General features: G+C 49.0%; 2 protein-coding genes across 7 annotated transcripts in view; one reads left to right on the forward strand and one right to left on the reverse strand.

Moving 5' to 3' along the window:
• The window catches only part of Atmin (ATM interactor), a 4,417-nt gene extending 686 nt beyond the window's left edge, over positions 1–3,731 (forward strand). The window contains exon 3 of the mRNA XM_010609430.1: positions 779–3,731. Coding sequence (XP_010607732.1) covers positions 779–2,567 — 1,789 coding nt within the window. The 3' untranslated portion in view covers positions 2,568–3,731. The remainder of the gene's footprint in view (positions 1–778) is intronic.
• A 483-nt stretch (positions 3,732–4,214) lies between these two features.
• Positions 4,215–13,000, reverse strand: CUNH16orf46 (chromosome unknown C16orf46 homolog). 6 transcript variants are annotated; one of them, XM_010609425.3, is made up of 5 exons: positions 12,673–13,000; positions 11,779–11,889; positions 9,125–9,363; positions 6,825–7,688; positions 4,215–4,683 (listed from the first exon to the last, which is right to left on the reverse strand). In XM_010609425.3, exons 3-5 carry the CDS (start codon positions 9,323–9,325, stop codon positions 4,513–4,515), a joined length of 1,236 nt encoding a protein of 411 aa, XP_010607727.1. In that variant the 5' UTR covers positions 9,326–9,363; positions 11,779–11,889; positions 12,673–13,000; the 3' UTR covers positions 4,215–4,512. The 6 variants fall into 6 exon arrangements, with proteins under 6 accessions (XP_010607727.1, XP_010607726.1, XP_010607729.1 ...); XM_010609424.3 differs by lacking the exon at positions 12,673–13,000 and adding an exon at positions 12,462–12,546; XM_010609427.3 differs by lacking the exon at positions 11,779–11,889 and having other exon boundaries at positions 12,624–13,000.
• Between the last annotated feature and the right edge of the window lie 1,678 nt (positions 13,001–14,678).

Consider the following 14,678-nt stretch of genomic DNA (forward strand, 5'->3'; position numbering starts at 1 on the left):
CGCGGAGGACCGGCAAGCCCTTCCGGTGCACATGCGGCTGCCCCTACGCCAGCAGGACGGCGCTGCAGTCGCACATCTACCGCACCGGCCACGAGATCCCGGCGGAGCACAGGTGAGGGCGGCTGCGCGGGCCGGGGTGGAGGTGGAGGCGGCGTCCAGAAGCCGCTCCCAGAAGGCAGCAGTCGTGTCTGGGCCTAGACTCCTCCACCCAGTTGTTCGTCCTTTGCATTTACTTTGTTTGTTCGGTGTGCCCAGGCCCTCCCCGTGAGACAGGGTCTCACCTTGTAGTCTGTGGCTGGCCTTGAACTCACTGTGTCACCACCCAGGCTGGCCTCCATCCGTGATTCCCCTGCCTCAGCTTCCCGAGGGCTCAGACTGCAGGCCTGCGCCACCACCTCTGGCACTACCTCTCTTTTTCCTTCTGTGCACCCTCTGTGAGGATCTCTTACTATTCCCACTGGAAAATCCCAGCTCCAGGTATCTTTTGAGGACTGTCAGATGGCTAAAGAGTAGGTTTCATCGTGTATCTATACTTCATTTTAAAGGTCCAGCTTAGATTTGTCACCGCAGCTCCCTCATGCTTAATACTTGCAGCCTTAAAAGGAGAAATGTTCCTCCTTCCCTGGTTGCACCTCCTCTGAACACCTACCTGATGTGACAGCCCGGTCCCCAGGGTTGCCGGAAGGGAGGTGCCTGTCTCTGGCTGAGACCGACCTCTGATGTGAGAGGCAGCGAGGTCAAAGAAAGCCGTGCTTTAAATTGCTGTCGTTGTTTTCAGGGACCCACCTAGTAAAAAAAGGAAAATGGAAAACTACCTACAAAACCAGAAGTTGTCCACAAAGCCCATCGAATCCTTCAACAGCCAACCAGACCCTAGGCCAGAAGCCCAGGAACTGGAGACTTCAGAAATGAAACTCATACACTCGCTTGAGGACTCCCGTGGCTCCCGGAGGCAGAGCATCGTCCCACCTCCCAGATACCCTCAGAAGCTGCTCCTGCCAAAGCCCAGGGTGGCTCTGGTGAAGCTTCCGGTCATGCAGCTGTCGCCTATGCCGGTGTTCGTGCCTACAGCCGACTCTGCAGCCCAGCCCGTGGTGTTGGGCGTGGATCAGGGCTCTGCAGCCGGCGCCGTGCACCTGGTGCCCCTGTCTGTGGGGGCGCTGATCCTCGGCCTGGATTCCGAGGCGTGCTCCCTGAAGGACAGCCTGCCTCTGTCCAAAGGTAGCAATCCTGGTGTTGAGCCGGTTAGTACGGGTGTTCAGGTGAACTTGGGGAAGGGCCTGTCCAGTCCTTCCCAAGCGCTAGGGAGCCCGTGTCAGAGGAACGGCATTTCATCCATCAACGTGCAGACCGATCTGTCCTGTGCCTCGCCACACTTGGTCCCCTCTGCCCTGTGGGTTGGTCCTGACTCCTCCGTGTCGTCTTGCTCTCAAACCGACCTGTCGTTTGATTCCCAAGTGTCCCTTCCCATTAATGTTCATACTCAGACGCTGCTGCCCAGCTCCAAAGCGGTGTCGTCCATCGCTGCTCAGACGGATGCTTTCGACCCCTGTCTCCAGCCAGGTGGGGTCTCCAGGGAGACGCAGACCTGCGGGGTTCCGGGACCCCCAGACACCCAGATGCAGATGGACCAAGCCGGGATGTGTGGGGACATTTTCGAGAGCGTCCACTCCTCCTACAGTGTCCCCACGGATAATATTATAAACAGCGGTTTAGGAGTAGAGACCGTCACCCACGGTTTGTTACCTCAGGACGACCCTAAAGCTTTAAGTGAAGATATTGAGAAATCCGCACCCATCTTAAATTTCAGTGCCCAGAACAGTATGCTCCCCTCACAGAACATGACAGATAACCAGACCCAAACTATAGATCTGCTGAGCGACTTAGAAAACATCTTGTCAAGCAATCTGCCCGGTCAGGCGTTGGACAGCCGAGCTCTTTTGTCTGACGCCAGTCCCGCCGCTGACACTCAGCTCCCCTCTGGCACCCCCCAGAACCCCAGCATCGACTTTGATATTGAAGAGTTCTTCTCCGCCTCCAACATCCAGACACAGACTGAAGAGAGCGGACTCGGCGCCATGACCACGGAGCCGGTCCTGGAGTCGCTGGACATCGAGACCCAGACGGACTTCTTGCTGGCAGATCCGTCCGCCCCACCCTATGGGTGCAGGGGCGGCACTCACTTCCTGGGGCTGGAGATGTTCGACACACAGACCCAGACGGACTTAAACTTCTTCTTAGACAGCAGCCCTCACCTGCCCCTCGGCAGCATCCTGAAACACTCCAGCTTCTCCATGAGTACCGACTCGTCCGACACTGAGACCCAGACCGAGGGGCTCTCCTCAGCCCGAAATGTCCCCGCTCTGGAGAGCAAGGTGCAGCTGAACAGTGCCGAGACGCAGACCGCCAGGTCGGGCCTGGAGGCCCTGGGGAGCTTGTTCTTCACCAGCAACGAGACGCAGACAGCCATGGACGACTTCCTGCTGGCAGATTTGGCCTGGAACACCATGGAGTCTCAGTTCAGCTCCGTAGAAACCCAGACGTGTGCTGAGCTGCACAACTTCTAACGGATTAGGCCAATGTGGGTGGCGTTTTCCATTCCCTCCCAGAGTTTAAGAAAACGGGTTACAGGGATGACAGTATTAAGTCTGTTGGATGTAGTCCATGACACAGTTGCTTAGGTTCTTTGCGATTCTTTGCCTTTTGTACTTGTAAACAAATGCGCAATTTGTGTATAAATGTGAGTGTATTATAAAGTGTAAGATGTTGATCTGAAAATGTTTTCGTGTTGCCTACATCTGCGCTTTCACAGCTGGTCTTCCCATCCCGTGTCGGACACTTCGAGCCATTGGGCCGAAGCCAGGCTGACCGGGAGCTGGGGTGCAGACGCAGACCGCCCCTGACACGCTGCACACACGCTTCTGTGATTGGAGACGCTGCCGCTGCCCTTGCTTCCGCTTTGCCATCTCTTCCCACCTGCTCTGTTCCAACACCGGAGGAAACCACAGCCATGTGTGTAGATTTTGCAAAGGTTTTCTTGAAGTCACCGCTGTGCCCTCTCATGGGCTGTCACTGATGCCAGGGACAGTCCTCCCTCACCCGAGGGTTGTTGCTATGGAATTACTGCCTAGAGACGGAGCAGCCAGCACTTAGAATAAATACCCAGGCTCTAAGCAAGAGCAAGGAATCCCAACCCTGTCGTCGGTGACAGAATTGTGCTGTTTTAAGAGCAAAACACCTCCCTCTGCTCTCCAGCCACCGTCCATCCGGAAGACATCGAGGACCAGCAGTTTGGGTTCCCCCACCCAGCAAGCTGTCCTGCAGCAGGCCCCAGCTGGGTGACCCCAGTGCCATCCATTTCTGACCCCCGCTGCTGTCCAGGCCTCCAGAATGTCTAGCAGCCAGCCGGAAGTTGGAGTTACCGTCACTCTATCCTTGAGTTCCATTAATTCGCTAAAGCAGCTCACAGAACTCAGGGAAACATGCGCCAAGGTATTGGAGAGGATCCAGATGAAGGGATGTCGGGGTGAAGTGTGGGAAGGGGACAGAGCTTCCACATCCTGGAAGAGCACCACCCGCGGGACCCCCAGGCTCAGCTGTAGGAAGCTCCTGGAATCCAGTTCTCACGTTACCCGGGTGTAGTTGATGACATTCTTGGCCTTGCTGATCAACTTCACCTGCAGTCCCTTTCCCCTCCCCAAAGGCTGGTGGGAAGGGAAGTAAAGTGAAAACAGCCAGCCCTCTAACCGTGCTGGGTCTCCCTTGTGCCCAGTCCATCAGGAAGCTACCTAGGGACCGCCAGCCTCCAGTGACCACACTGTCATGCAGCAACAGCAGACGCGACACTTACTCCAGACATCACAAGGATCTTCGAATGTGGGTGCCGCAGAGGAGGAGCAAATGCACGTCCCATGTCACCATGTCCACAACACACCTGCTCTCCAGACAGGCCAGCGTGGGCTCCAGAGCCGCTTCCCATCCGCAGTGTGCCCACCGGCTGCCTTTGAGTGTTGTCCCTCCTGATACTGAAAAAGAGCAGAAAAGGACATGGCCCCCCCATACCCAGATTTCACTACTTCGCACTTCTGAGCTTTACGGGACAAGGGTGCAATCTATGATTATTTTAAAGTGGCTTTTCCTCCCATCCACTGCTCATCCTTTCCTTGAATAAAGAAACACATGGGTCAAAGATATATTTTGTGCCTTGAGGCTAACAGTTATACAATAGATCCATCCAAAATACAGTATTCTGCTTATTGTTGCTTTATTTAAAGAGTGACATAGTCTTCAAAGCAAACAGAAGGTGGAAACCTATTGCTTCACGAACGTGTTGTGTTTTGAGCCAAGATCACAGTCAGGTATGCTTTGCTTTGCCGGTTCTTTGTGTCCATAGGTCCTGACAGTTGTCTCCTGGCTTTCAGGAAAGTAAGAATCAGGGCAGCTTGTGAGATCTCTTAAGTTTATCCCAGAATGCTCTGTTCTTTCTGTGGCTCGCGCATTTGCTGCCAAAAGCTAAATCCTCAAAACTGAAGAGGTGGAGTAGTGATTCATTAAAGCAAATCGATGGCATTGCTGCTCCTGCTCATACCATCCATTTGATACGAAAGAGCTGGTGATGAATGGGTCAGTAACAGCCGGGCGGATGCGTGAATTCAGCCTGTTAGACAAGTGCGCTGCAGTTGCCTATGAATATGAGTTTCAAACATAAAGCCTTAACTTAGCTTGTCATTGTTTTAGAATTGTCACTGCCTTAACGTTCAGACATCTATTGAAGTCATCCTGATAAAGGAGGAATGCATGTTTGTTTTTGGCTTTTTGTAAATATAAATGCAGTGATCCATGGCTTTAAACATTTTTGTGTGTGTCTGTGAAATGTGTTAGTCCAGCCAATAGAGTTATTTACAGAAAAATGGAGCATGTAATTGTTCTTTGTGTGCAAGAACTGTATCCCCCCAAAACTCTAGTCAGCTGAATTGTCTTAAGATTGTTTGTAAAAACTGAAATCCAGTGATTAAACAGACACTAGTATTCTACCTTTTTGTGTGACTTCTTTGACCTGTTCGTGATGTGACTTATTTTGTTGCCTTAACTTTTTCTAAGTTGTTTTCTGAAAGTCACGTGATAAAATGATTGTTGCTATTATTTTCATCGTTTTGCATGTGTTCATGAAAATATGCTAACAATTTTCCCGAAAGAGATACTATTTCTAATTTGGATGTACCTAAGGACTACACCTTAGGGTTTTTCTTTTTGTTTTTGGTTTTTTGAGACAGGGTCTCACTATGTAGTTGAGTCTGACCTGGAACTCACTATGTAGCCCAGGCTGGTCTGGAATTCCCAGCAATCCTCCTGCTTCAGCCTCCCGAGTGCTGGGATTACATGTGTTGAGTAGGAGGCAGTGTCCCCCTGGCACTTGGGGCCATCTTGGGGAGACCCTGCATTTTAAGACTTAAGCGCAACATAGGCGTTAGTGGCCTCTTCCTACTTTAGGGTGATTATCTCAGCCAGGTTTGGCTCCTCTACATTCTCCCCAAGCCAAGCCAAACCCCATAATGCCTGATGGGTTAGTTTTCTTCAAACCAACCAACAAGAGGGGGCCAGGGATTTAGCTCAGTGGTACCGCACCTGCCTCGGAAGCGCAAAGTCCTGAGTTCGATTGCCTGGTACCAGAAAACAAACAAACAACAAGGGCTGGGGGTATAGCTCAGGGGCACAGCACTTGCCCAGCTTGCACAAGGCAGTGTGTTTGACCCCCAAAATTACAATCAATAAATACCCAGGCTACAGATATTACAAAGACCAGGTATGAAAAGCAATGTTTGCAAGTGCAGTGGTATTCAGTCCACTTCTTCCCATAGGAGACAGTCCAGAGCTGCCAAACTACCTTAGGCCATTTAAAGTCTAATTACAGAGGAGCTTCAGGGTATGCAGGTTACAAAACAGTTTGATACAGAATCTGTCGACATCGCATCACTTGGCATTAAAAATGTAACTTATTTACAATGTTTAATTTGTATTCAACTTCAAGGAATAGGCATGGGGATAAAATAAAATGAGGGCAGAAGTTGGGCAGAACTAAGTGACTGGGGCCGAGGGTTCCCAACTAACTACTCAGTGGACAGAAGTGGTAGAAGCCGCAGGTGGGGTTTTCTTTCTCTTTTCCAAATGATTAATTATTCTTAACCTCCCTCCCAGGCTGGATTCTGTAAAACTGTGGTTAAAACTTCCAGGCACAGGACGATCCACAGGAGGATATGACACCCAGGACAGAGAAGTGACAACGCCCAGTGCACATCCCTGAACATGATACAAAAGAGTGACACTGGACAACAGGACGCTCGGCAGACACGAGCTAGAATTTTCTATTAAAGTGATGTTTCCAATCTTTGCTGCAAGAGTGAATGAGGCAGCAGACAGATACTGCCTGGTTCAGAAGCCCAGGCAGCACTTTGATCTTAGCCACCTGGGGACAGAGAGCCGCTGTCAGTTGGGAGGACCTTGGTCACCTTCCCCAGAGCCTCTGCTGGGCATGGACAGGTGAGGCAGGCAGAGGCCTGGCTGGCATTGCATTTGCAGTTTGCAAATGGCTGAGCTGCAGACGTGGGTACCATGAATATGGTGTTTTACACTAAATCCAAACCCATCCTCCGAGGCTGAATTTCTAGTTGTACTGCTTTATGAAAGGGTGGGATGTGGAGAGGACACAGTACGGGGGCGAGAGAGGAGAGAAGAGAAAGGACACAGAGCCAGCAGCTCCTCGGGGAACTCTGTTGTCACAGTCAGAGCACCCTGTGCGTGGAGATAGGGATGGCCACTCTGCTCACCGTGAGGGCTGGCAGGAGAGACGGCGGGAGGCCGTCGGCCTCCAGCACCGCGGGCCGGTGCTCATGTTTGCCCTCTGTGAAGGCTCGCTTTTGGGAGTTCCTGGGCGGCCCCAGACCCCTGGCTTTGAGTCTGGCTCTGTAGCTCTGCAAGCCGCGTTTCTGCAGGAGCTGCAAGGTGGTGAGGTAGGGGAGGGCGCCCGGGTGTGCAGGGCCCGCGGGTCTCCTCTGGGGCAGCAGGGACCAGCCCGGGCAGTACTGATGCTCTGCATCAGCCAGCAGGGGACAGGCGGGGTCAGGGCCAGGCAAGGCGTCACTGAGCAGATGGTGCCTGGCCAGCTCCGAGGGTCCCAGCTCCCCGTTCACATCCTCGCTCTCCTCCTTGTCCACACTAGGCGCCTCCTCTTCCGACTGACAGAAAAAGGTCTTACTCTTGCTACTCGGAGCGGAGGGGCGGCTCTGGGGTGAGGCTCTCAGGGGCGGCAGAACCAGGAGGTCCTTGTTGCTTAGGGACCCGGAGACAGGCTCGCCTCTCACCCCCGGGACGGCCCAGTCCTCCAGGCACCAGATGAACTCCTTGATTCGCAGGCTTTTTTTTCCTTGGGGGACGTCAGGAGGAAAACAGACTCTACTGGCCTCCCTGGGACCTGTGCTGGGACCCTGGGAGTCCCGATTCCCCTCCAGGTCAACCTCTGCCATGGACCCGGCCTCAGCCTCCACCTTCCTGGGCTTGGTGGGAGGCCTGGCCTCCGAGAGGCTGGCACAGAGCAAGCAGAGGTTGCTGGTGGTGTTGCTGCCCCGTGCCTTCTTCAGTTTCTTCCTGGGCCAGACACAGGCAGTGGGAGAAGTCTTTCCCCAGCCTTGGACCTGAAAATAAAGCAACGTATGACTCTGGTAGAGCTGCTCTAGTTGACCTAGCTTTGGCCACATTCCCATTTGGGCTGCCTATATTGGGAACTGACATTTTTCTTAAAATCAACTCATCTTTTGGTACCAGGATCAAACTCGGGACATTACACCTGCAAGGCAGGAGGCAGAATCACTGAGCTAAATAAATCCCTGGCCCTTCAACTCATCTTTTAAAAAATCTTTTAGAACTGGTTGTAGTGGTGCACCTCTGTAATGCCAGCACTCAGGAGGCTGAGGCAGGAGGATCACAGCGAGTTCGAGGACAGTTTGGGCTACAGAGTTCAAGACCAGCCTGAACAGTAGTGTTTGTAAATGGCCACTTTGATGGGCTGAGTATAGCTGCACATTACATTTAGCATTATTAAAATTAAATAAAATGTTCATTTCAATAGCAATATACTAAAATAAAACCAAAAGTGTTCCTTCCTGTGCTACCCCCAAGGGCTTCTTGCACTGCTAGGCTGTTTGCTGTTGCCTACAGATGCTGGAGGGACAGCAGTGAGCAGGTACAGGGCGCTGTGAGCACCAGGCCCAGGTGCCCTTCATACATGTGCTCCCTTGGCTGATGGAGCTAAAGAGGTCACTGCTAAAGTAGGGCTGCCAGGTGAAAACACATATTTGCAACATATTTAATATTCAATAAAGTATTATCTGAATATTGAATTTATCCTTGTTTTCAGTGACAATCTGGCAACTCACATTGAATTATGGATTTGCCTGAGGTGCCTTACTGTCTTAAACTTAGGGTTCCTTCCTTGATGCTAAGAGTTCTTGAAGAATAAACCCACCACAAAGACAGAGACCTCGAGGGTCTCAAGGTCTGGAGGAGTCTGGCACAAGAGGAAGCAGCCCAGGTTCTGGGTCTAGGAGCCCGGGATGCAAGCCCCGCTCCACCCACCTCCTGGCTGGGTGATCTTTGGCTGTTAGCTCACCTTCGGCCTTGGTGTCCTCACACAAAGAGGGAGCCCTGACCTGAATCCTGAGTGGGTAAGTAAATGCATGTGTACATTTCATCATGTTCTTGTGTTTCGGTTTTGGTTTTTTGACACAGGAGCTTGCTAAGTAGTCCAGGCTGGCCTTGAATTCACAGCGATCCTCCTGCCTCAGCTTCCCAAGTGCTGGAGTTACAGGTGTGTGCTAGCTTCCCCAGAAATATTTTGTTATTTTCTAAATCAGTGTCACCTTTCTGACAGAATTTGGGCACAAAGCTGCCCACATTCTGAGTGGCCAAAGATACCCAGTGACACTGTTACTGTCTCCAGTGCTATTTTACCTCTGTTCCAAGGACCCTGTATTTCACCAACTGGACTTTTTTAGTAATATTAGCTATTCTGAGGGAGAAATGTTTACAACAACACTGAGGTGAAAGAGACCCAAGTCAAGGAGACACTCACAGCTTCTTCCCAGCCAGTGCCAATTACAAACTCATCTGCTCCAGCATCTTCTTCCAGCGTAAGGTCACTGATGTCAAGAAGACAGTCAACATGATTCTTTTCACTTCTTTCATCCACACAAGTAAAGGTTATTTCAGTTTCTTCTGGGCTTTGAATTTCACTATTTTCTGAATCAGACTCACTTTCCTGACAGAGATCCATTACTGGGATGGTTGCTTATAATTTTTAATATCTTCTTCCTGCAATGTGAAGAGTGGATTGAGTTTAGGGGGTTTGTATTTGTTTGTTGTTTTGTTTTGTTTTGTTTTGTAGTCTCACTATGTAGTTGAGACTGACCTGGAACTCACTATGTAGTCCAGGCTCGTCTCAAACTCACAGCCATCCTCCTGCCTCAGCCTCCCAAGTGCTGGGATTATAGGCGTGCGCCACCACGCCCGGCAGTTTTTTTGTTTCTTGACACATGGTCTTACTGTGTAGCCTAGGCTGGCCTCAATTCAACTCATGGCAGTCCTCCTGCCTCAGACTCCCCAGAGCTGGGATTACAGGCGTGCCCCATTATTCTTAATAGCCAAAAGTGGGAACAACCCAAATGCCTGTCAATATATGGATGGATAAATAAAATGTGACATAGCTCAATTAATTACTCAGCCATAAAAAGCAGTGAGGGGAGGGCTGGGATTTAGCTCAGTGATTCCCCTGCCTGCCTCATGAGCGCAAGGTCCGGAGTTCAATCCCCAGTACCAAAAAGAAAAAAAAAAAAAAGCAATGAGGGGGCTGGCTCAGCATCACCACATCTGCCTGGCAAATATAAGGTCCTGAGTTCGATCCCTGGTACCAAAGGGGGAGAAAGAAAAGCAATGATGTTCTGACACCTGCTGTGACGTGATGAACGTCACAGTGAAAGAAGCCAGACACAAAAGGCCACATATTGCATCGATCTATTTATATAAAAATATCGAGGATCTGGTAAATGTGTAGAGACAGAAAGATTGAGTGGAGAACTGGAAAGAATGGGGCTTCTTTTTGGGGTGATGGAAATGCGCTGGAGTTAGACAGTTGTGAGTATTCCTCAAACCACCAATGAATATGAATGGTGCACTTTAAAAATGGTAATGACTTTTATGTTATGTGACTTTAACCTCAGTAGAAAGAAACACTTCACAAATAGGCTTGTAATATGAGTTGGCTCAATCAAAATGAATTATAGGTTTGTGAGTGTGTGTGTGTGTGTGTGTGTGTGTGTACTGACAGGAAAAACAAACTTTCTTGTCCTGCTAGTCACAAAAGAAAAAATATATATTTCTAGGCGCTATTTAAATGATTTCTCAACCAGAAGGGGCCATTTATAGACTATCAGGGGGAGCAGCTGGCACTAAAGCGGAAAATGCAAGACAGAGGAAAACTGGAAAGAAAGGAGGGGCTGTGGTAAAGGAGGAAGCTTCTAGTGGACCACCCTTCCAAAACATAATGAAAACAACTCCCCAAACGTCCTAGAGAGCATCCCCAAACAAGCAGATACTGGAGGGTGTCTAGACTTGGGGAGAGAGGGCAGAGTTTGTCTGACATTTTCTACAGCTTCCTGTTTTAGTTCTTCAAGCCAGGAATTGGCTTCAAGATCCAAAGGTCAGTGAGAGTTCAGGACAACTAAAGCAGATAGAAAGGAAAATGAGGGAAATGTTGGTACGGAAAGAGCCAGAAGACCGAAGTATCCCTAAATTCTGTACAGAAGTTCTGCTCAAACTCCGGCTGACCCCTCAACTCCATAATCATGGGTCAGATTCCTATAAAGCAGCCCAGATAAAGCTAAAAGAACTAAGAAGAGTTTTCTGGAGCTGGGCCTGGTGATGCACGCCTATAATCTCAGAATTTGGGAGGTTTAGGCAGGAGGGTCTCTGTGAGTTCAATTCAAGCCTGGGCTACACAGCAAGGCCCTGTCACAAAACAAAACAAAAAACTGAAGACAGCTACCATTTCTTTAGACACAGATCTCAAATTCTTCATCACCTTAAGGACATACAACTGCTTATCAATGTCTTACAGTGTCATACCTGGAACTGAGGGTACTACTTCCTATGTGGACCTAATACAAGTGTCTATTTTGAAACTTGACTCATGTCCATCTGAAACCTACATCCATTGATTGAATAAAGATTGCTAAAGTACCAATTTAAGAATACAGCAACAGGGCCACCAGGGCTTGGCTCAGTGGTTCTGCTGCCTGCCTCGCACAGGGCCCAATTTCAATCCCTGATAACCCCCCAAAAATTATGTTTTTTATTTGTTTTTTGAGACAGGGTCTCACTACGTAGTTGAGACGAGCTCACTATGTAGCCCAGGCTGGTCTTGAACTCACAGGATCCTTCTGCCTCAGCCTCCCAAGTGCTGGGATTACAGGCGTGCGCTACCACACCTGTCTAAATATTGTTATATTTTTGAAAAGCTATATCCCAATCTCAATTAACACCAAGATTAAGACTGACTATAATTTTAAAATTTTTTCACATGATCAAAAATCTGTCTACTTCATTCTATATCCATGTCTTGTTTGTTTGTATTAAAAATGGTGGGGAGAATGTTAATGGATAAAGAGGCAAAATCTGGAGTATTTAAGTCAAAACTGGGCTATAATTCCTTAAAACTCCTTATTACCTTACCCTAACTTCTCATTAGCTCTACACTTCTTCTTCCAGATACTGCAGGTTTAAAAGAATCTTCTTCAATCTATTGTCAGAATTTCAGCCAGAGAAAGTCAGGTTCCTATGACCCTGTGTTGAATGAAGAAATAAATACACAGAAACTATGCTAGCCGTGGGGGAGTTATGTTTGTTAATACGGAGCTAAACTTCACACATAGGAAGCGGTTGAATAGGTCTTGAAGTTGGCTTGCAAATACTGATTTCTGGTAACAGCTTCTACAGAAAAACACCATTGGGACTTCAATCGTACAAATAGTTTTGGGACACACTGGGTAAAGGGGTGGGTGACCGCTGCCTCAAAGTTACGCATATGCACCACCCAACTAGCACAATCTGTTCATGTTGCCAAGAGTATAAATCTTATCTTCCTATGTTAATCGCCTGGGCCTTTTAACTATAGGACACAGCCTCCATGATGGTTCTCAGAATGCTTTCTAGGAGCGCGGTTTGTACAACCATCTGTCCCACTGGTTATTTCTATTCCAATGTCTCCAACTCTCCCCCTTTCCCTTCACAGCTTGCAGCACACAGGAAAGTTCGAGTCATCAAACACAAAACTCCACCTGCCTCTGCTAAAGCCTTTTTTACACCTGTCTCCGCCCTTTCCACTAGTAGCACCGCCCCTTTCTCACAAGTCCCACCTCTTCCCCCAGGCTCCTCCCCTTCTCCAGGCTGCATTCTGCACCTAGCTCCTCCCCTTCCTTCGGCCTCGCCTACCGCGCCACAAAGATCCCTCCTTTCCTCTCTCGACCACGCCCACGGGGCCACGCCCTCTACACGGCTCCTTCCACTGCCCCACTCACACGTTCTCCTCCCGACTCTGGCCCCTGCTGCTTCCGCCTAGGGACTCACTGTCTCCGTTTTTTGCTTCCTCGCCTCTGTTAGTCGCTTCCTTTAGAATAGGATAAGGTCTCTCTCTCTCTTTGTGCCGCACGCGGAGTGGTCTGCGGCGCCGCTCCAGGAGCAGAACGCGATCATTCACACCCTCATACGTGACTGAGTCGGGTGTAAGACCCCGGAACGGCTCGGTCCGGCCGGCTGGCTGGCTGGCTAGAGCGACGCACAGCAGAGGGCGGGCCGTTGCCCTGGGTTACGGCCGCGTTAGGGGCGGGCCTGTGAGAGGCTCAGCGGAAGTGACGCAACAGCCTCGTGCAACAAAGCCCCGGGAGGTGCGCCGCTCCTAGCAGGCGCTGCGTGAATCCTCTCCAGCTCTTGTCCTGCTGCACCAGGTAAGCTGTGACAGTGACTGTGGGCCCGGACCCCGGAACCGGGTTCCCACCAGAGACCACGCATCCACATCTGGTAGGGTAGGGGTTCCGAGATACTGGCTGGCTGGTTCTGCTGCGGGGCTGTCCAGTCCCTTCTCTGCAGCCTGGCCACCTGTCTCCCGGGCGGACTCGCCCATGCTCAGGAGAAGCGATGTGCTTAGGGGCTGCAGGCCCAGAATTCCATGAGACAATATTTTTTTTAACTCTGCAGTGGTCGCTAGCATTGTGGACCGTCTGGCCCGCGAACTAGAGCATTGACGTCCTTATACAAATGAAGAAAAGTAGCCTGTGTTGTTAAAGTCAACAACTCCTTGAAAATGTATTGCAAGCCCTCTCCCCCCGCACACCTGTGGTGTTGCCGTTTAGTTTTGTAGTTTTATGTACTTAAAAACATTCCTGTTGGTGTGCTAATGTACTTTACAACCTGGAAGTAGTGGTATACCTGCATACTTCTCAAAAGGTTTATTAAAAACTGTATACCAAATCGCACTTTTTAGTTAAAAATTAAATGTTCATCATAAGTAGTAGCAAAATATGTAATACTCAAAGTATCATAAATGCTGGCATTTAACGATGTTGTTGCTTTTAAAAGTAGTGACGACTTGGTACCCATCAATACTTACTTTTTTTTTTTTAAGTTTTAGTTTTTTGGTACTGAGGATCAAACTCGGGACCTTGCGCTTGCAAAGCAGGCAGGGCATTTACTTTAAAATATGTGAATAACCTAGTGAAGAGATGGATAATTTTCATTGCTTTTTCTCCCTTCCACAGAACTTTATTCTAGTGTATTTATGGTCAAAAGATAATGTTGGTTTTTTCATAGGAGTCAGTTGAGATATTTCAGCATAAATATGAAGATGCAAATGGAAGGGATTTTGCTATACCAGTGTCTCAAACTTTTAAAAACATTTTCACACCAAAATTCACATAATCATTAACCAAAAGTAATAAAAGTCCCAGCAAGGTGTGGTGGTGCACACCTGTAATCCCAGCACTCAGGCAGCTGAGGCAGGAGGATCTTCCTGAGTTCAGTGCCAGCATTGGCCACAGAGTGAGTTCAAGGACAGCCTGAACTATATATGTTATACATATATACACATATATATGTATGGTTCTACTACATAGAGACCCTGTCTAAAAACAAAAATAAAAAAAAATAAAACAAGCTACTTTCTCAATTTTGGGGAAGTTACCAAGATTTGCTAAAGGAGTGTTAAACTGGACTGAAAACAAATTCTTTTAAGTACACCGGAAGTTGAAAGATCTGTAAACTGTTTTCCTTTGTACTATTTGCGCCTGCATACCCTAGCTTGAAATCTGTGATCCTTGCTGAACTCCAGCAGGTAAAAATCTGAAAGCATAGCTGAGGAGAAATGTTAAGGGACAAGGACAGGGATTTAGCTGAATGGTGCCACACCTGCATTGCAAGGGCAAGGTCCTGAGTTTGAGCCCTGGTTCTGAAAATAAATGTTAAGTTAAAGAACAAAAGTGATTGTTTAAAGAAAAAGAAAAATTGGGAAAAAAAAGTGTTGTCTAGTATTTTTTTTTTTTTCGTACTGGGGATCTAACTCTGGTCCTTGTGCTTGCGAA

This window comes from Fukomys damarensis, unplaced genomic scaffold, assembly GCF_012274545.1.
Source record: "Fukomys damarensis isolate Sample0158 unplaced genomic scaffold, DMR_v1.0_HiC HiC_scaffold_32, whole genome shotgun sequence".
Taxonomy (NCBI): Eukaryota; Metazoa; Chordata; class Mammalia; order Rodentia; family Bathyergidae; genus Fukomys; species Fukomys damarensis.